The sequence below is a fragment of the Schistocerca serialis genome, unplaced genomic scaffold (genome assembly GCF_023864345.2).
Source record: "Schistocerca serialis cubense isolate TAMUIC-IGC-003099 unplaced genomic scaffold, iqSchSeri2.2 HiC_scaffold_1401, whole genome shotgun sequence".
In the NCBI taxonomy this organism is placed as follows: domain Eukaryota; kingdom Metazoa; phylum Arthropoda; class Insecta; order Orthoptera; family Acrididae; genus Schistocerca; species Schistocerca serialis.
Genome location: NW_026047627.1, coordinates 429,751 through 452,387, shown reverse-complemented (window position 1 = coordinate 452,387; position 22,637 = coordinate 429,751). Strand labels below are relative to the sequence as shown.

General features: G+C 44.8%; 1 protein-coding gene across 1 annotated transcript in view; it reads right to left on the bottom strand.

Moving 5' to 3' along the window:
* LOC126442694 (uncharacterized) overlaps nt 1–22,253 on the bottom strand; it is a 104,397-nt gene extending 82,144 nt beyond the window's left edge. Inside the window, exons 1-6 of the mRNA XM_050090743.1 lie at nt 22,225–22,253; nt 20,187–20,496; nt 15,303–15,512; nt 12,858–13,046; nt 11,407–11,603; nt 10,443–10,811 (exon numbers count right to left, since the gene is read on the bottom strand). Of these exons, the coding sequence (XP_049946700.1) occupies nt 10,443–10,811; nt 11,407–11,603; nt 12,858–13,046; nt 15,303–15,512; nt 20,187–20,496; nt 22,225–22,253 (1,304 nt within the window). The remainder of the gene's footprint in view (nt 1–10,442; nt 10,812–11,406; nt 11,604–12,857; nt 13,047–15,302; nt 15,513–20,186; nt 20,497–22,224) is intronic.
* Between the last annotated feature and the right edge of the window lie 384 nt (nt 22,254–22,637).

Sequence of the window (22,637 nt, the reverse complement as noted above, 5' to 3'; positions counted from 1 at the left end):
GTCATAAGTGAAATGGACAGTACTTAGGCCGGAAACGATTGACAAAATATTAAGTATACACTCTTCTGTACTCAGTCTAAGAAAGAAAGTGTACAGTATTCAAGAGAAACGGATGCTAAGATCACTACAGAAGAAGAAATAATGACATTACTGGGATTGCTTTACCTCTCTGGGATTACGCAAGCCGGCCACATTAATGTTGTCGAACTGTGGAGAGCAGATGGCAGAAATATGGAGATTACGGGAGATGTGATGAGCTATAGAAGACTGCTGTTCCTTTTACGTTGCATCCGTTTTGACGACAAAAGCTCAAGACAAGAAGGGAGAGCAACCGATAAACTTGTTGCAATAAGGCAGTTATTACAATGTGACAAATGGAGGGGTCTACATAGTCGATCAACTGGGAAGAGCGTATTCCATAGCATGGGTCACCAGAAGATGGCCACTGGTCGTATCCTATTCTGTAATCGATATAGCTGGAATAAGAGCTCAAATCATTTTCGACGCAAATGAGGTAAATCCAGAAAAGGAGCATTTTCGTTGAAAGACTTAGCATTTTCCCTTGCGAGGCTTCAGCTAGTCAAAACAGATAAGGTTGCTTCACTTCCTGTCAACGTAGCAACTTTCCTAGAGAAATTCAAAGATCCGTGGGTTGAAACAATTGGGTAGCCTGCCACCAAGAAAAGAGGACGGCGTGTGACATGTGAACGAGAGAAAAAGAAAAAGCACATCCACTACCTTAAGTTGCAGCTCAGACCGCAGCTTTCTTTAGCAAAAGGCATGGGAGAATAGCGCTTACACGTGGAAAGTTTCAAGTGGTTCTCGAAAATGCGTAAGACAGTTAACAATGCATATAGAAAGAAATTTGTGATAAATGACACTGTCCAGCTCGAAGGTTAAGATCTTATCCAGATGTGATTAGGTACATGCGGTGCTTTTGCTTTGAGGTAGTACTTTTGGACGTGCTGATAGCCAGTAAAGGAATATTTTAGTGAAATGGTTTAAAGAATTTACTTCAAAGGCCCAATGAAATCTTTACAAGTTTTCTCCCAGAGCAACTTACGCTGTGCCTACGTGACAGAAGTTGCCTGTCTGTGGCAGTTCTGTCCAGTTGAAGCCGCTGACAAGAGACGCCTTGAGCCCTGTGCTGAGACTGTTAGTGGATTCACGCCATCGGTTTTACCCAGTAGCGTGTGTGGGATACAGGTCACGTGTGTGGACACTGGAGCACTCTGCAATGCAGAACACGGTTGCTTCTCTCTCTCGTGATCCAGACCTCGAGCAGAACAGACGCCTTTCTTGTGAGACGTTCCACGAACGGCCACCAACATCAGTTAATGTGAATCGCCTCCCCTTCCGTTGCCATCTTCAATTGTAGTTTGGCCTCCTAGAATGGCCTAGACCTGGTAACTTTCGTCTCTGGGCGCGCTCCTTGCACAGTGTGCACTGCAATCAAACATTTCCCCTCCTTCCCTGACCATGTTCACTTTGGTACAGACAATTACACCGTCTGTGCAGTGACTGTTAACTATGTCTGCCAGATCATTAATGTCCGACATGTGCAGCAGGAGCCCCGCAGCTCCCCCGCGACACGCCTGCCCGTGACCCTCGTCGTGCTGCCCACACATGGCCGAGCCGTTGCTCCTCGGGCCTGTACCGCCACAGTCCTGGAAGGCGGCCCTCGCGAGCTCACGTGACGAGTGTGGAGAGGGTTCTGACACCATCAGCCGGTCTGAGCACCCTCGTCCCGGTTCGTGAGCAGGTGTAGTGCAATTTTATTCCTTCGAGGATCCATCTTTGATGAAAACTGGGCATCGGTTGCTTCACAGGTTGACAACTGAAAACATGTATATAGAGGCATGTGGACACCCATAAGTCTAGTTTAACGAGGATGAGCAGACAGTTGGCCGTGAGGTCATGGAAGGAATCACCTGGGCATTTGCCTGAAGTAATTTAGGAAGATCACGAAGTAACATAATCAGAACATCTGGTGGGAATTACACAGCCAGCATCATCCTGTATACAAGGTCAGAGTGACAGAAGCAGCGATTTGAAAAGCCCGTAAACTGTTTGTCAAACAAGGATACCTGATCCGTATATTGTGACTTACGCTTCCTACTCTTTGCCCAGATCATTCCAAACAAATGACAGGAACATCATTGTCATCCTCATAATCGTCATATCAGCCTTTTCCCGCATCATGTGGGGTCGGCGTTGCTTTGCTGGATCCTTCTCTTCCATAAACTCCTATCCAGTGCTTCTTCTCTGAGCCATCTTTTCTCCCGTAGGTCTCCTGCTACCTTGTCTTTCCACCTCAGTTTCGGTCTTCCTCTTCTCCTCGAATTTTCGATTTCTAGGTCTTCAACTCTTCTCCCCGTGTAGTACTCCCCTCTTCTAAGCACGTGTAAATACCATCTCAGCCTACTTTTTTGGATCTTCTTCCCTATAGGCTCCACTTTCACTGTTCCCCTGGTGTACACTTTCCTTAGCCTATCCTTTCGTGTCGCCCCACTCATCCACCTTGTCATTCTCATTTCAGCCACTTTCATCTTTTTCTTTTGGACTTTTGTGATTGGGCAAGTTTTTGCACTATACAGCATCGCAGGCCTCACCACAGACTTGTAAAACTTTCCTTTCATTCTGCAGCTAACCTTCTTATTACACAGTACTCAGCTCAGTTCCTTCCAGTTTACCCATAACTATTTATCCTCTGCTGTATTTCGACCTCCAGTCCTCCATTACTTTTCATGTAAGAGCCTAGATATTTAAATGTCTTGATCATCAGTTGTTCTCCTTGCAGGTCAATATATAGATTTTTCGCATCCTTTGTTGGTTTTTCCTCTTTCCGGCATAAATCCAAACTGTTCTTTACATACGTCAGTTTCTAGACGCACCCTGTTCTCAAATATCCTTTCCAAGATCTTCATTATGTGGGACATCACTTTTATCCCTCTATAATTGCCCTTATAGAGAAGCACACTGCTTCTCCACACATGTGGCGTTCTTTCTCCTTTCCAGATCTTCTGCATTAGATCCCAGAGAATATCAGTACCCTGTTCTTGCAGACTTCTCCATGCTTCTATTGCGATTTGGTCAGCTCCTTGGGCCTCCCATTTTTAATTTTCTTCACCATATGTTGGACTTCTTTCCTACTTATACTTTGGGTCATTCTTTCATTTATATCTCCTTACTCAAACTTCTCTCATACATTTTCCTCATTCAATAGCCTTTGAAAGTACTCCCACCACCTATTCAGGATTTTCTGAAGGTCGTATAATACTACACCTGATTTATCCTTTATCAGCCTCACTGATGTTATGTCCTTGGTCGCCTTATCTCTTGCTTTAGCTATCTGTAGGAGTTGCCTGTCGTCCTGTCTTCTTTGCAGCTCTTCATACGCCTCTTCCAAGACAGGAACATGCTTACCAAAATGCCGTGGCTGACATCTTATCATTCCGAGAACGAGGTGCCGGAGAAAAGAAAATGTCAAAACTGAAGCTGTGAATACAAGTCGTGAATCATGTCTCCATAGAATAATTTTATTTGGAACTCTTCCAGATGGTGCTTGCATACAAAAAAAGGGAACTGTGAGTCCTTCTGGATGCAAAGCGATTTTGTTGTTTAGTTATTTATTCCCCAATCTAGTTTCAGCGACAAATGTCGCCATCATTAATGGGTCATGGGGTCTTTGTATCTAAAACATGCAGAGAATAGCATAGTTATAAAATACTGTAAAACATTATTATATGTGTACTGTTTGTTTTATAAATCCTGTTTTCCGTGAGTACTTTCATAGTACCTTATTTATTATACTGTACGGCATGGTTTTAAGATTGTTGTTGGTGTTTGGGGCATATTTTCTGTGTGCCTCTGTTGCCGTTTTTCGCGACATAGGTTATGTGATCTGCAACTGTATGAGCGACTATTACTAAACAAATACAAAAACATTATGTATGTCAGCGTCATACAGTTGGGATTGCCGTAGTGTTGTGGATACAGTTTTGATGTGTACTCGGTTGTTACATAGTTTCTCGTGTACTTACGTTCGCGGCACGGCTTTCAGCTAATTTAACACACAGAAAAACGTAAGTTTCGCACTTCGTTCATAATCCAAAACATTACGCCATCTTGCCATTAGCATGTGTTGCGAGAAATGTATCGCATGTTACAAGGACGCTACGAAAATTTTTGCGGAAGTTCTGACGACTTCTGTTCTTCGTTTATGTCTTTTTGCGTGTGTGTGCATTCTGTTATGTGTAGATCACTTTCGATATTAGTAGAGGTACAGTTTTTGTTCATTGGGTGTCTTGCGAAAGTGGAATGTGTGCTGTCACTTTTTAGGACTCTGTGTACTTCGTTCGGATATTTTTGATTGTTTCTCCTATGTGTTAGGCTTGACAGCAGTTACATGTGAGCTGGTATATTCCAGCATGCTGAATTTTTCTGAGATTCTTTTGTCTGGTCTTAGTCTTTTATGAACTATGATGTTTGTTTAGAATGTTATTGGGATCCCTTGCTTTTTCAAGATGTTTCCAGTTCTATGTGATATTTTATTACTGTATGTCAGTGTGTACCATATGTTTCCGTTTCCTGAAGTGATGTGGTCTGCTCTGTTGTCTGTGTGTTTGGCCAGTTGGTTTTCAAATTCTTTGCTTGTGCTTTTGAGTGGGTGACCACTATTTTAATGTTTCATATTTACCTTGCTGTTGAGCTTGTTTATGGTATCTGTTTTGTAGTCATTTTCAACAGCAATTTGTTTGATTGTAAATGGTTCAAATGGCTCTGAGCACTATGGGACTTAACTGCTGTGGTCATCAGTCCCCTAGAAGTTAGAACTACGTAAACCTAACTAACCTAAGGACATCACACACATCCATGCCCGATGCAGGATTCGAACCTGCGACCGCAGCGGTCGCGTGTTTCCAGACTGTAGTGCCTAGCACCGTTCAGCCACTGCGGCTGGCTGTGTTTGATTATATTTAGTTCCCGTGTGTACCCTTCAGTTTAAGACGTGTTCTGTTTACCCTGTGGAGCATGGGTGCAAAGCTGGCATATTTACTGAATGTATGGTGGTTGGATGAGATATGGGTAGCAGTGGTTGTGGATGTGGGTTTTCTGAAGATGGAAAAATAATGTTGGTGCTTGTTTCTTGTAACTGTAAGATTCAAGAAATTTTGATTCTTGTTTTTTTTTCTCTTTCCTTTGTGAAGTGAGGCTGAGGTAGTACTGTGTTGATGTTACTGTGTAGCTCTTCAACTGTTTTGTGTTTCATCTATAAGACAAATATGTGATCCTGGTATCGGTACCAGTCAATTATTTTGTACTCATCTTGTTTTAAAAAGTTGTTTAATATTGTGTTCTCTATACGATCCAAGAATATGCCTACTAATTTCCCACTCAGGGGATATCCCATGGTTAGCCCCTCTTTTTGCAAACAGAAGTTGTTGCTGAAAGTGAAATAGTTTTGTTCAATGATTAGACTAAGAATGGATGAGATTTCATTTATTTGTCTTTCTGGGAATTTCTTGTACTTTAGCTGTTGTTCTACAGTGTTTATAGTTTCTTCTGTGAGTATGTGTGTGTACATGGATGTAATGTCAGAAGATACAAGTTTTGCTGTTGGGGGGATGTTCTTAATTTTCTCTATTATGTCTTCTGGCGTTTTGAAGCTTCTGTTGTTTGTGTATGTGTATGTTTTCTCTAGGAATGTGTACATGTGTGTCTCTGAAGTCCACCGCTGGCCTGACTAGAATGAGAAGTTTGTGGACCTTTGGGAGGCCTGTTAAGAGTGGAGCTTTAGGATTCCTTTGTATCATTCTTTTTGTCTGGTTCTGTGTGAGGATGCGTGTGATGCTTTTTATTAATGTCTCTGGGTTCCTTTGATAATTTTGTGTTGGATAATCACTTAGGTTGGTCATTTTATTCTATCCCAGAAGGTTTTCTGTTTATACCAACAACAACAGACGAAAATTATTATATACAAAAAGCAATAGTGGAAGGGAAAAACGTAATAAACGAAGAAACAACACTTTTCAACGACACAATCTTCACTGCTCTGAGAGAACTGACGCACGACACACGACAGAAAGCACACACTTGCAAAAGGACCACTCGCCCATCAGACAGAGACACATAAATGAGGAACGAAAGTCGTCAGAACTTGCGCTTAAATTTTCTTCTTGCAACGTGTGATACATTTCTCACGAGACACGCCAGCGGCAAGTTGGCGTAACGTTAAGCATTATGAAAGAAGTGCGACGGTTATGTTTTTCTGTGTATAGAACTAGCTGCAAGCCGTCCAGCGAACATGAGTACACGAGAAACTATGTAACAACCTAGTACACAACAAAACTGTATCCACAACACTACCGTAGTCCCAACTGCATAACGCTGACATACGTAAGTTCACGTTTTCGTATTTGTTTACTAATAGTCGCTCACACAGTTGTAAATGATATGATTTATGTTGAGAAAAACGGCAACAGAAAAACACAGAAAATATGCCCCAAACACCAAAAAGAATCTTAAAACAACGCTGTAATGTATAATAAATAAGCTATTATGAAAGTACCCACAGAACACAATATTTAAAAAACAAACAGTAAATATGTAATAAGGTTTTACACCGTTTTATAGCTGTGCTATTTTCTGCATGTTTTACATTGATGGCGATATTTGTCTCTGAAACTAACATGGGCAATGAATAAATAAATAAATGAACAACAAAAATATTTTGCATCAAGGCGGACCGACAATGCCCACATTGTTGTTCATATCTCGATACTACAGTTGGTGTGAGAAGTGTCCGCAGAAGGAGGAGGACTGGATTTGAGTGCCGGCCTGACACACAGTTTCCGTCTGTCAGCAAGATTCGGGTTTCAGATTAGTGAGAAGTAACGTTATTTCTGTTATCATTACAATTGTCGTAGTTATTTGTCGTTGTCATTGTTAGTTCGAAGACCGGTTTGATGCCGCTCTCCATGCTACACTATCCTGTGCGAGCCCCTCCACTACTGCAGCCTGCATTCATCTGAACCTGTTTGCTGTACTCATCACTCGGTGTCCCTCCACAAGTTTTTCTCCCCACACTACTTCTCCATTACGTAACGGACGATTCGCTGACGTCCCAGGAGGTGTTTCAGTCAAGTTGTGGCATATTTTTTACTGTCTCTAATTCGATTCAGTATCTTCTATTTAATTAAACCATCTAAACGCCTATTCTTCAGCAGTTTGCTCTAGCACTACATCTCACCTCATATTCTCTTCTTGTGTCAGCTGCTTACCATCCATGTTTCACTTCCATACAAGACTACACTCGTGACAAGTACCTTAAGAAATGACTGCCTAAAGGTCAAATTACTCTCTTCCAGAGATGTTTTCCAAGCCCTAGCCAGTCTGTATTTTATGTCCTGTCTACTTCGGCTGCAAACAATTATGTTGCTGCCTGAATAGGACAAATCATCTACTGCTTTAGAGTCTTCCTTCCTAATCTAATTACCCTTTTGAATGTGACAGCTCAACGTTTCATCAATCTTATTAGCTCGCTTAGTAAGATATGGATATGTTGAGATGTTTTTCACTACTTAATACACACATCAAAAAATAGATTGCATCACCTTGGTTCCGAGAGTTCCGGAACCTGTACAGAAAATTGGAATAGATATCAATATAAACATCATTTCCGCACCTTTTTATTGGTAAAGAAAACCACACGTTTCACGTTGTTCCACCATACAGCGAGACCTTCAGAGGTGATGGTCCAGATGCTGTACACACTGGTACCTCTAATACCCAGTAGCACGTTCTCTGGCATTGATACATGCCTGTATTCGTCGTGGCGTGCTATCCACAAGTTCTTCATGGCACTATTGGTCCAGATTGTCTCACTCCTCAACGGCGAATCGGCGTAGATCCCTCAGATTGGTTGGTGGGTCACGTACCGCGCTGCACGGTGTCGTGGTTCCAAAGATGGACTTCACCACGGGCGTCGGGAGTGAAGTTGCGCATTATGCAGCCGATTGCGCACAGTTTCAGTTGTAACAGGACGTCCTGTGGCTGCACGAAAAGCGTTATTCTACATAGTGGCGTTGTTGTAAGGGTTTCTCCGAGCCATAATCCGTAGGTAGCGGTTACCCACTGAAGTAGTAGTAGCCCCTGGGCGGCCTGAGCGAGGCATGTGATTTGCAGTTCCTGTCTCTCTGTATCTCCTCCATGTCCGAACAACATCGCTTTGGTTCACTCCAAGAAGCCTGGACACTTCTGGTCAGAGCCCTTCCTGGCACAAAGTAACAATGCGGACGCGACCGAACCGCGGTATTGACCGTCTAGGCATGGTTGAACTACAGACGACACCAGCCGTGTACCTCCTTCCTGGTGGAACGACTGGAACTGTCGGATCCCTTCCGTCTAATCAGCGCTGCTCATGCACGGTTGTTTACGTCTTTGTGCGGGTTTAGTGACATCTCTGAACAGTCGAAGATGTTGCTCGCGTGGGATCAGGGCGGTCACCTGCGTCGACGTGGAGATGTCGAGAAGTGGCAGAAAGGAATTTTTGCGTTTCGACATGTCCACGACCACACCACTAGTAAAGTTACATGATCTGTTGGTCTATCAATGTGGACTGTCCAAGTATCTGCAACGAATGGTGAACCACTCGTAGTGATGTGAGGCAGTGGCGTAAAAAGATCCCAGCCGGCAGGGCTGTTGACGAGTGTAACTCCAAGTGACTGGCGATCGGTTTCAGACCAGACGCAAATTGCCAATGCCTGGCAAAGCAACTCCATCTGAACCAGCTGCCTAGCAATCGTTCGGAAGGCGGCTGCACAGACTCGACATTTGGAGTCAGCGGCCGTCGCTCACACAGACACACACAGCTGCGCGTCTTGAGTGGGCCAAACCACACAGAGACGGACAGTGGCTGGGTGGAGGTGCGTCACACGAGTCGCGCGATTTCGCCTCTTCTGAAATTATGGAGGTGGCGATGGGACCGACGGCCTATAGAGGATGCAGTTCAAGCCACTGGTGGTTCCATGGTGTCATAGGGGTGTTACTATCACCGCGACTTGGATTCAGTCACTACGGTCAGTGTGAACCTGAACCAAAACGTTTATTTCAACATTCTCGGTGACGAAGTGTTGCCCTATTCTCTGGACACTTGCGTTGTAGAAGATGACACACACAGTCGTGTTCCCAGGCTGCGTGCATACACTCCCGGTTTCACGAACACTCAGGCGCCCTATAGCACAACGAGGCGACCACTAGACAACCCGGTCTCAGAGCCGCAGACGTTGTCCGGTACTGTCTGGAACAGCGGCTGAGACGTGGCAGCCGACATCCCCACACACTGGTAGCTCTGAGGGGATCTGATCCAGCAGTGGGAGGCCTCGGGCAGATGCTGCGTATCTGAAGAAACTTCCGGAACTCTCTTCCCCGCCGAGTTGACGAAGTCTTCGAGGCTAGAGGCGGTAATAACGTGATGCCATTTCATGATGCTTCAAGAAAAAGTTGGCTTGCATGTGACTGTCTTACTATAAGTTAATGATGTATGGAACGAATGGGAATCATGCACCAGCTAGTTGTACTTCACAAGTTTGTTCGAATCGTTACCTAGGTTTAAACAGATATAAACCTTTCTTCCTTGGAAGAAGTAGTAACGTGTGTAAACTTATTGTGTGAAAAGAGAAAACAGGTCATAAAGCTCAGTCAACACTAAAGTGACTCATATAAATGCTAAGGTATAGCCACATGGCTTAATGAACAGTAAAGCAAGGTAAAAGTGTGAATAAACATCTGACGTGCCACTGGTTGGCTGTACGATTCCTATGGCTTCCATAATTTTACTGTTTGTGACTGCTGCCATGTTAGAGATTTTAATTACGTATATACAGCAAATGTTGTGGAGTATTACTGTAGTCTGGTGGTGCAGGGTGTTGGCTCTATAATTGCTTCTTTCGAAAAGTAATTAATTTAGCCAATTGCAGTGTTTATTGTTCATTTTTGAACTAATTTACAACTAACAACGATATCGAGCTACAGCTGTCGTCATCACAAACGACGCTGTACTTTTATTGATTTTTGATAATACCGTTGGGAAATAGGAATATAAATTCAATTTTAGTAAGGCAAGCAGTCTCGATGAAAAGCTTTTGTTGTTAGTTACCGCTTTCAGTCTTTGACTGTCATCATCAGATAATTTACTGTTTGCTGTAGCGATATGCGGAGACAGCGAGGCACATTCCATTGACTGCTCGGTGGAAAGTGTCAACAGAAGAGGCGACGGCAGAACGTATTAGCGCGCTTCCTCTTTGGGTCTCACAAATGTGCCCTTATTGACAGATAGTTAGTATCGCAAAATAGGAAAAGTAGGTGACAGCATTGAGAATAAATTTAAGGAAATAATTAGTTGTAAGGTTAGTAGTAATGGCGTCGAGTGGTCTACATACCACGGTACAGAGCAGGAGTCGATACAGTCGTCAGCGATCCGGCAGTTGAGCTCCTCGACGAGTTCGAAGGATTCGCCCCACGTGAGGCGGCGGAGCTGCGCCAGGGCGCCGGCGCACCCCCCTCCCTCCTCCGCTCCACCTGCTGGCGGCGGCGGCAGTTCGGAGTCCCTGAGGCGGTCTGCCAGGCGCTGCGCAGCTGACCACCCGGGGGGCGGCTGCTCCAGGCCGCCGCACGTTGCGAACCCCGGTGACCAATCTGCAAAACGTTCTTCAGTCACCTCGAGGTCTGCACTCTGACTCACGAGCTTCCACGGGCTACTCATATGCTCATCAGTACCAGCAGCTACTGAAAGTGAAACACTAAGAGAGCTGCAGCCAACGATAATCGACACGGCGTGAGGTGTGCTGCACACTTTTACAAGCAAAAGGTCAACAAGTCAGCTGACTGTCAGCACGGCGGCCACTGCTGCGGCTCCCCTTCACGAGGAAGCGGCAAGAGCTGCGCCGAGAGTACAACACTGGACACTGTGCCGTCATTCCGTATGAGCCGAGGTTCTGACTGCAGCATCGGTGTGGACGATCCGTGCATCGAGGCCCTGAGCAGAGCGGAGAATGCCACGTTGCACTCTCGCCCATCTCACGGGGAGTCACTCGGTATACAATACGTAATTGGTTACACTGATCGCAGCTGTTACATTTCTGAGTCCTTGAGACAGCTCGCTTGCGACACTTTCGACATCCTTTCAACAAAATAATTTAATGTCGCATGTCAGCCATGCTGTTCTGCCCCAGCTTGACAGAGTTAGCACCGCTACCACAGGAACGTGCGATGTACCTGGCTAGGCGCAGACAGTAATATTTAAGTGAAAATCACACTTATCGTTAACTGGTTTGATTGGCGAGATTGGGAATAAGACTTATGGACCCGTGCTCATAGATCTTTGCAGAACGCCAGAGCAAATACAGTTTCACGTTGGTGTCAGAGCTGGCAGTGCGGGGCTGGAGAGGAGACTCCAGGCTGGCCGAGAGGCAACTGGGCTGCACGCGGCAGGGCGCTCCGGACTGGAGCGGCAGCCGGTGGGAGCCTTTCCTGGTGACTTCAGATCTCCAGTCCAGGCTGGGCCGTGAATGACGACCCCAGGCATTCTGTACTCTCATCTCCTGGAGCGCCGCACACTTAGCCTGTCTCATCACAGTCTACCTGCCAAGTACTGCGTCACAGTCAAATAACTCCAGCGAGAAAAGCTGGAATTCCCAATGATGTAATCGGCATACCACTCTCCTCTCGCTTTAATCTCTGGGATCCGCCTCTGAGCTGTATTTTCCTCTTAGCTGTAGGAGTGTTTACCCGGGGTATCTCGTTAGGTAAGCAGCAGAGGCGCTGCCATTCGTTGTTCTGTACACTTCCGAGGCAGTAGTTGCACTTCTGTCCCTTTATACTTGTGTGGGAACGTTCAGCGCTTATGGAGCAGGGAGAAAACAAATGTAATAGCTAAGTACTCATAAAATGTTGAGATCATTTTAGAAATAATCGAACTTAAATTGTCGACCGATATGCAAGTGCGGCTGACATACGGTTCCTCGCCGCAGATAAAGCAGCAATGAAGGCACTGAGTGGCAGAGAGTGGCTTTGGACTAAAATGCGCTGATCTGTTCTCACCTGCAAGAAAGTTTACGGCAGAATCTCTGGACACACAAAAGATATTCTGCCTGCTCATCCCCTCTGGCGAGAGCGACTCACGTCTTTTTAAGGAAATGCGTGAAAACACCAGCTATGAGTCAGACTGCAAAATTGAGAAATAAAGAAGAAAGCGTAATGTCTCTGTAAAGAAAGAGCCCACGTGGCTACACACGTCATATCCACTTCGCGAAAGAGAGTCCAGCTGAGGGAACATCGGCGGTGAGGTAATATCGCCAGCAAGCATTCTAAAAGTTTCCTATCTGCCCAGTGAGACTGCTAATTCAGATAACGTGTCTCGCAATCGGTGTGGCTACCGGCCTGTAAACATACAAACAGTCTCTTCTGATGTGACTGTGGGCAGCTGCTACTGTTAACCGAAAAATCGGGATGCCATTGCGGTGTGTCTATTGTAATTAACCACTGTGAACGATCGAGTAATGCACACCTGATATCAATGAACGTAATTGACTCGTACAGAGGGAAGTCCACGCTGCTGGCACAACACGGAGACCTCCGCCTCGTCGTGTCTGAGGGCCGACTGACTCACTTGGCGCTCTCCGTAACCTGCAATGTATTCTCGCGAGAGCCTGTCCCCGTCAACTGTGCAGCGATACTTGAAGCTTCCCGTACTGGAATAATGCCACAGTTACGGCCAATGACTGAGGGACTTTCCCTGACAATCACCGTAACGAAAGGAAACTACTCCTATTGTGATTAAGCGAAACTGTGTTTACGGCCGACTGGCGCACCTCCTCCACGTACTCCCCGACCTGTGTGTCTGGCTGCAGGCAGGCCGGCCTCCCACGCAGCGGGCCACGGCCCCCACCCCCGCACTGGGCGACTCGCGCCACGGGCCGCTCGCGTTCTCCGGCCGTGGGAACACACTCCAGCCACAGCCTGGAACCTCTATAAGTCTGGAAACTCTATAAGCCCCAGAAAACAGCTGGTTGTATGTAATGAAACAATCGTCCTTCGATTCTGCCTCGTATGTTATCATTGTTTCTGCATCTTTAGTTTTTATTGTGTGATATTTTAACTTGTTCAAATAGCAAGTGTATGTCTGAAAGCATTACCCGGGGACTGATGAGGTTCACTTTCTCTTCGGAACCTCCGTGCGGAAGTTGATGATCGTTCCTTCAGCAGAGAGGAGCGAGGGCAATGGTCGCTAGAAATACACTGGCGGAAAAGAAAATCTCAGCACAAAATAAAAATTACTGTAGAGGATTGAGATTGCGGGGGTATATCTCCCTAGGTGACACACCTTATAGCTTAGAAGAGAACTATGAAGTACAAAAGCCGCTGCCTCAGCTCGAAGTAAAGCAAAGGTGGAAAAGCCGAAGTAAGGCATCCTGCAGCTCTTTTAATGTAAATGTTTGTAAAAGTAACATTTGGATTTCCTGGTCAACTCCTACGAATACCCCATTTTATTTTCCGTGTATGCTGTAAGCTACGGGTAAAGACACAAGCCGGACATGCACTTGCATGTCAGATGTGACAGCGTTCGGCGGCCCACATATTGCCCACGATGCTAACACAACACTGGCTGATGATGCCAGCAGGGGGCGGGACTGGAGCTGTCAAATGATGTCGACAGCACGAGGCTACGGAGCGCAGCTGAACTGCTTAGTCGACGAGTAAGTCACGGTAGTGCTACAGTGCTAGTGCTGTTGTTACAAAGCAGAGCAATGGCAACGATAAACGAAGCAAACATTGCGTTATATCTTCACTAACAGTAGCCAAAGTCGAGATTTGATCAGAAAGGAAGTCAAGAAATTTCGTTGAGTGAGAAAGAAGTGGCGGATGAGTCAGCGGAATGCGTGGTGTTGTGCGAACAGTGTACAAGAGGAGTGCAGTGATGGCGATACGTGCACGGCACTAGAAAGTTGTACTGAAACAGGTGTGCTGTAGTTCATCGTCGTTGTCGGACAGAGGGCCGCAGCTCCCGTTTCCAGTCAAACGTAGTGAAGGACAGTCGTTGTCCAAGGACTTGGAAAATCGCAGACAGCATAGCAAAAGAACAATTACGAACAAATTTTGAACAAGTCAGCTGAAATATGACCGTTAGTGTGTAAGGAAAACTACTGACATTCAACGGAGGACAAGGCGCACTTATCACAAAAACTGGTGTTTGCGCAGTTCAAGGATGCTCGACATACATTATAGAGATTTAAAGATAAGTAGTAGATGCTTGCATGGCGACAAACAGTGCTACAGAAGTGTGAGACGTGAGATAATGAAATTTCGAAGAAAGTGTCAACTCTACGATGCACAGCAAACTACAGGATCGACCGAAATATTTGTAGATGAGATAAGCAAATTTACCCCGTCGTTGAGTAAGGAACTTGTTTTCAACTGCAGCCAATCGGCATTTGAAGAGGAAACGTACATGAAAGGGACCCTGAAAATTAGAGGTACCAAGACAGATCAGTCAATATCATCTATTATCAATTCGCATTCGTATACAGTTATGCTGACTGATTAACCAGATGGTAAAATGGCTGGAACGCTGTTTATTGCTCTGCGTCCTTTAATTCTTTCTCGTGTGTGTAATTTTGGCAGGGGCCGTAGGGAATATTTACGTCACAGAAGACAAGAGTGGGAGAACAGACGTAAGAGAACTACAGCTATTGTATGATCACTGCTTTTGGCCAATAGCTCGTCAGAAAATAGGTGTTTTTTCTTGATTACTAGGCTGTGCATAGATATCATACTCCTAAAGAACAAGCTACCGCTCCTGGAAAGTGTGTGACATAGCAGTTCGTACCACCTGGAACCACCAGATGAATAGTACCTCCAGATATCTGTCTTTTCAGTGTGTATGAAACATATTATAACACTATCTGCACCAACGCCTTAAAGGACATCCAGTTTTACGATAAGCTCCACGACAGGCTGTTTCGCATTCGGTTGCATGCCATCACTTTCCTTCAGTTCTCGTCACCCTGTTACACCAGTGTCATTTGTATACGTATTCCTTAAGAGTGGATACCTAGCTGAGCGTCCTCATAATAAACATAGTCCTTCACTGTCAGGCAGAAAACGTATAATTTTCAATAACAGCATATGTAAGCCAAGCCGCCTGTGAGTGTTTGATAAGTGGACTGTGCATAACGTCTTATCAATACGTACAGCAGGAAAGAGCACTTACAGGGATGGTGACAGTAGCACCGCTGTAGCACATATTCACCGGCACTGAGCTCGGAGCTTTTGTCCATGTGCCTGCAGACGCACTCCAGCACCGAGTAGGTCCCGTTTGCTGCAAGCAGAGCTGCCACTGTGGCAATTACGCCCGCCGGCTGCATTGTCCGCTGTCGACACTGGGGAGCAAACAGAAGCAGTGCGCGCCGCAGGGAGCGCGCGCTCAATATGACGGCGGGCGCAGCGGAAGTCTGCCGCAGGACGGCCAAACCACGGGAAGCGTGACGCTTCTCATCCGGATGACCGCCGTATTCCTGTCTGCCTGGTGAGAGCTCGCGAAAGTCGTCGAGTAAAACAAAAGTGGTATCTGCCCTTCCCCAAGGAAGTGTTGTAGTCATTGTGCTGTTCCTAATCTATAAAAACAATTTAGGAGGCAATCTGAGCAGCCATTGTTTGCAGATGATGCTGTCTTTTACCATCTAGTAAAGTCATCAGAAGATCAAAGCAATAGCAAAATGATTTATAGAGTGTACCGGTGCAGTGCGTAAAGTGGCACTTGATTCTAAATAATGAAAAGTGTTACGTCATCCACAGGAGAACTAGAAGGAACTCGTTAAATTTCTTTTACTCGATGAGTCACACAAATTGAAAGGGTGCCGTTTAAGCTAAATGCCAAGGTATTACAATTAGGGCCAACTTAAATAGGAACGATCAAATAGAAAATCTTGTAGGGAAACTGTGTTTTGTTTGCAGAACACATAGACAAAGCGACAAGCGCACTAAAGAGACTTTCACTTAGTGATGCTACAAGAACCCTCCGCCACACACCGCCGGGTGTCACGCGGAGTACTGGTGTAGATGCAGATGTACATCTACAACTCCACACAAGTCGCAATATGGTGCATGGTGGAAGTTGCCTTGCACCATCACTAGTCATTTTCTTCCCTGTTACGCTCGTAAATACAGAGAGGGAAAAGCGACTCTCTTTATGCCTCCATCACCATCAGTTTTTTGCTATATTAGCAGGTCCCTTGCCTCTCCATTTTCTGCGATCCATTGCCTCCTTCTTACGGCTGCTGCATGTTGTACCGTCCATTACGTCATCCAGTATCTGAAATCTCCTCCTTCCTCGCTTCGTTTTCCCTTCTACATAACCTTCTACACATGTTTTTATCAGTCCGTCATTCTTTATTAATATATGCCCAATCCAATTTCATTTTCTTCTCTTTATTACATCTAGCAACTGTCTTTTCCCTCCCACTCATCTCAATACCTCTTCATTTATTACTCTGTCCATCCAACTTATTCTTTCCATACTCCGCCATGTCCACATCTCAGAAGCCTCCAGCCTTTCTCGGTCTTTATTCCTCAAAACCCATGTTTCACGCCATACAGAAGAGCACTCCATACAAAACAATTGATCTTTTCCTCAGTTCTCTGTCCACACTGCTGCAGAAAACTCTCCTTTTCTTATAAAATGCCTCTTTTACTACTGCTATCCTTGTTTTCATTTCTGTGGTGCACTTCCAGTCGGTGTCTATCCTTCTTCCAAGATACTTAAAATTTAGCACCTGTTCTAATATTTCTCCATTCAGCATAACTTTTATTTCTTTATTTTCTCCTAGTGCCAATACTTTTGTTTTCTTTGTGTTAATTTTCATTCCATAATGGCGTCAATGCTGTCCATTAAATCCTGTAATTGTTTTTCCCCTGTGGCTAGAAGGACCATGTCATCAGCAAACCTCAAACACCCTACTCTTCTTCAATTTCTACTCCTTTGTCATCTAATTTGCATTGGGCAATCATATTTTCCAAGTAGAGATTGAAAACGTTAGGTGATAGACAGCATCCTTGTCTTACTCCTCTTCCTAGTCCGATCCAGTTTGTACTTTCTCCTCTCACTTTAACTGAGGCTTTTTGATTAAGATATAATGAATCTTCTGGTTTTACAGTCCACTCTCTTTTCTCTCATTACAGTCGCCAGCTTGCCCCAAGCCACACTGTCAAATGCCTTTTCTAGATCGGTGAAGCACATTTAGAGGTCTCTTCCTTTTTCAATAAACCTTTCTCCCAAGAGTCGTAGGAGCCCCACTGCATCTCTGGTGTCCGTATTCCGTCTAAAGCCAAACTGCTCCTCGCCAAGATTCTCCTCCATTAATTTTTAAAGTCGGTTATTAATTATTCTTAACATCATTTTGGCTGCATGTGAAATGAGGCTGATTGTCCCGTGCTCACTCCATTTCTTGATTCCTTGTTTTTTTTTCGGTAATGGAATCATTAGTTTTGTCAGAAAGTCCTCAGGCTATTCACCACTGTCACATATTTTATTCATAACCTCAATATTTCCCTTATTTCATCTTGTTTCAAGCATTTTAATATTTCTCCCGGCATTTGTACCTACTGCTTTACCGTTTTTCATTGCACTCATGCCAGACGTCACTTCTTCCATTATGATGGCTGGGCCTTCATTTCTGGTCATCATTTACACTGTTGAGTAATTCAAGTTCCACAGTTTCTGGTTTGCGATCTGTGTCATATAGCTCTTTTAGATATTCTTCCCATCGCTGGAGGACATCGTCACGATCTTTGTACACTACCTCTTCGTCTTTACTCAAAATTTCCATAGTAGCACTTCCTGCTCTGTTTTAATCCCATGTCATAGTCTTTACTCTGTTGTACAGTAAGTCGTATCTTCCCTTCCTGTCCAGTTCTTCGATTGCATTACATTCCTCTTAACCATTTTTTCCTAGCCCGCTCTGTTTCTCTTTGCAGTTCATTATTTAACCTTCGGTACATCTTTCTTGCACCTTCAGTGTTCTTGTTTTTAAATTTTCTTCTCTCCTCCACATTCGAAATCATTTCTTGTGTGACCTATCGTTTCTTTTCCCTTTTCCCTTTTACATATCCTATATTTTGCTGTCCTGCTTTGATGACTTCTTCTTTCAGCATATTCCAGTACTCGTTGACATTATCAGGTGGTTCTTTGTCTCTTAATGTGTTTAGAAACTCAAGTGACAGCATTTCTGTAATTTGTTCTTTGTTGGATCTTATCTTCTCTAGATCCCACTTCTTCGCCATGACTCCACAGACACCCAAATTTCTCTGTTAGTGCTCCTTAAGCGAAATGGACGTTGACGCCAGTGAAATCGTTCTGCAGTCAGCTTCTAATGTCGGTTCTCTAAATTTCCTCTATAATTTTCCTAGAAATAATATCGTGTTCGCTACAGGGGTTCCTATTTTCGTTCACAAACCACCTCCATAACACTAGCATGTTGTTCGATCCTGGAGGTAACAACTCTGGCTGCACAGTTAAATTGCTTCGACGTCTTGCCTTAATAAGACCTTGTGCGGATCCAAAACACTCAAACAGTGCTCAAGAACGGATTGTACTAGTGTCCTATATTCTGTCTTCTACAAATGAACCGTTCTTTCCTAAAATTCTCCAACCCGAAGTCGAGCATTCACCTTCTCCGCTGCACCCTTACATGCTCATTTCATTTCACATTGCTTTGCAACGTCACAACTAAGTATTTCATGGACGTGATTGTCAAGCAGCGCGCTGCTAATTCTGTATTCGAATATTTCTACATTTGGATCTAACTATAATTCATCTTACCAACCAGAAATTTTGCATAAGTCATCTTGTACCATCCTACAGTCACTCAACACTTAGACGTCCCTGTACACTACAGCATCATCAGCTCATCCTGTCTGTCAGATTATGTTCTGCCGCACTCCTGGCGATACCTTTGTCTCTCATGAACACTCGCTGTCGAGTGCAAAGTAAGGGGTTCTGCTATTATGAAATTTGCGTTCCACTCCCATATCTAGAAACCTTTTCTGCGTTCATCCGTTAAGAGACTGCACGAGCGAAATCGCTCCCTCAGGATCTGTCAGTACTTTTCTTCCGGTGTCATATTACAGCAGATACATATCCGTATGTCGCCTTCCCGTCCACTCACCCTTCCCTCCCCACTCCAATCCCCCTACATTCCCCTCCCTGACACTGTTCTCGCCCAATAAAGATCATTTAAGTTCTGTATAAAGTAGTGAAAGGAACATCACAAAGTGCAGTCAGCAGGGGTGGGCCGAAAAACCAAACGTACTCGATAATACCTATGTATTACACCAGGCCAATGAACTCCAGCTGGAAAGCAGCAACAACCCACAGAGTATCTTCCAGATTTATCAGACCTGCAGTCTTTCAACTATTTCACACAGAGATCAAAAGTTCCTCAAGTCGGCAAGTCTCAGTTAAGTTGCAGAAGCGTACTGCTTTTCACCAACACATATACTGTGACTGTTAGTCTATCTAAAAGCGTCAGTGTAGGTCTAGAAATAGAAAACTTTCGACGTGTTTTTGGCATCACAGGACTATCTGTGCAGCATGAGGGAGTATACAAAGAAGTAGATGACAACAAAGTGTGGTGCATTACAATCACCAACTGACTTTAAAATGTATGGGAGGAGGGTTTCAACAGTGCTTATCTACAGGGAAGCTATGACTGAATCAACTTCAGGGGATATGCGCATTTAAATAAAACATTCGAGTGTGGGGAATTTGGATGATTTATACTGCATTTTAGCGACTGCTACAGACAGACTGAGGTACTGGTAGTTGAATGTAAGAGGAGCAGTGTATAAATGCATTTATTCTCGCTGTACCAGGAGAGCCTATTACTATCGAGTTCAGTGAAGTAGAATTCAGGGGTGGTATGTCTACTAATACATATGTTGAGGCACTTGCTGGACAGAATACTGTACAAGCTGAATTTTTTAGACTCATATGAAGCAATGTGTGGGAAAACATTGCTCTACACAATGAGTATAAAACGTACATATGTAAATAGAGAAAATACAGAATATATTGTTCTTCCTGCCTCACTGCGTACCAATCCTCACCATTCAAGTGCATATAAATGTACCATGAGCCAGTGTTTACTCGGAAGTCTCCAGCACTGTGCGCGAGACGGCTCTGTGGCGCTCGTGTCGGCCGGGCAGTGCCGTGGCGAGCTGCCGCCGCGGGCCCCACGTGGCCACTGGCTGGGTGGGGAGCCGCCAGCCCGCCTCCAGAGGAGACCTGCAGAGGCGGGGCCGCAGCCAGCAGCCAGCTCCCCAACCAGCCAGCCAGCCACGGCCTCCACAGCAGTGCTGGCGCCGCAGCTGGTGAGGGCAGCCAGAGGGGTGGCACGCCACAGACAGTGGCCGGCAGCAGTCAGCCCTTTGATGTTAATGCTGAATTACGTGTAGTTACTCTAACTCAGCGGCAGTGTTTTGCGAAGCTGCTGTGACTGTACATAATTTTTTTAGTTCCTATTGTTTTACCTTGAAGTTTATTTTGTGCTTTGAAGAAAAGACATGTGTAATGCAGCACACTGTAAATAACTAGCCACATCTACAATATTGATTTAAGGAAATACTCCTTTTTCATCATTTAGATCTGGCTAGTCATTTGTAGTGATTAGGTTCTTTTCTATGAAATAACAATGATATTGTTAAGAATCTTTTTTTGTAAAAAAAATGATCGATGTGTATTTTTTAGTATATTCATTTTCTATACCATTTAAGCCAGCCGGTGTGGCCGAGCGGTTCTGGCGCTTCAGTCTGAAACCGCGCGACCGCTGTGGTCGCAGGTTCGAATCCTGCCTCGGGCATGGATGTGTGTCATGTCCTTAGGTTAGTTAGGTTTAGGTAGTTCTAAGTTCTAGGGGACTGACGTCCTCAGATGTTAAGTCCCATAGTGCTCAGAGCGATTTGAACCATTTATACCATTTAATCACATATATAATTTCACATTTAATTCCATATACATTTTTAAATTAATAAACTATCTGCTTTTTCCGTTTAATTATGTGCCATATTTGCATTTAATTCCATGTACAAATTAAAAACTAATAATAAGCACTCTGTTTTCCCAGTCAACCACTTTCTCTTTTCTAATTGGTTTTTGCCTTTACATAATGTGCGTAGGTGAAAAAAGATCCACACATATACACATGCACACATGTAGGCACTGAAGAGTAAAAGAAATTGGTTCATGTGGCACAGACTTGACTAATGTCTGAATTAGTGCTGGAGGGAGCTGACACCATCAATCCTACAGGACTGTCCGTAAATCCGTAAGAGAACCAGAGGGTGGACATCTCTTCTGAACAGCACGTTACAAGGCGTCCAAGATATGCTCAATAATGCTCATGTCTGGGGAGTTTGGTGGCTAGCGGAAGTTTTTAAATTCAAAAGAAAGTTCGTAGAGTCACTCTGTAATAATTCTGGACATGTGGGTTGCCGCATTGCCCCGCTGGAATTGCCCAAATCAGTCGGACATTACAATGGACATGATTGGATGCAGATGATGAAACAGGATGCTTATGTACGTGTCACCTATCAGAATTGTATATAGACATATCAGGAGTCCCATGTCACTGCAACTGAAGACGCTCCACACCATTCCTGAGCCTCCAGCCCCTCGAACGGTCGGTCCCCTGCTGATATGTATTCATGAGGTTGTCTCCATACCCTTAAATAGTCTTGTTTGAGGCACAGGTCAATGTCCTAATGGATTATCAGAGGTAAATTATATAACTTTTGGCGCCAAAGGTAGCTCCATGTTTATGTCTCGTTTATAATCGATCTCTACAAATTGGCCATGGAAAATCGCGGAGGTAGTTGTAATCAAGGAAGTCCGATAAATCTACTTGCTTCCTCGATGTTCTGTAAAAAGCCTTTGAAAAGCTGGTTGGCGCCAGAAGTCGTCTCACCGGCTTCTGAGCGGTACAAACTACTGGCAGCTCGCTTTCCGTGCAGGGAAGGCCACTAAGAATGCCGCAAATGCAGTACAACAACTTGTCTGTGCAGCGGCGTGAAAACACGTAGTTGGCGGCCGAGTGGGTGCCTCAGAGGCTGACGGCAGCTGACGGTGGCGGCCGGCGCTGTCCTCTCAGGCAGTGGGGGCTGAGCGCTCACTGCCGAGGTAGCCGCCACGGCTGCGGCATCGTGCTAAGCGTCCTGGAAAACCGGCACGAGTGACTCCAGCAAAGGCTGCACTTTCTTTCTTTTCAGAGCCTGCATTTGCACAGCCAGGGCCCGCCACCTGATAACTTTCTGCGGACCTCGGTGCTCCACTCAGTGCACTCGGCCCCCGCCTCACCGCGGTGTCTGGCTGCGCAGCTGAGGTCACGGGCAGCGCTGCCCGTGCACTGCCGCGTGGAGGTCTTTTGTCATTTCTTGTGTAACATACAGCTGTAATCACTTCTCGAAATTATAATACAAGAAATTTGCAAATCGAAAATTATATAATTTTTAACTTTTGAGAAGAGAAAAAAAGCGAAGTAGGAATGATTGGTAGTTGTGGCCTCAACAACGCTGCTGAGGAACGC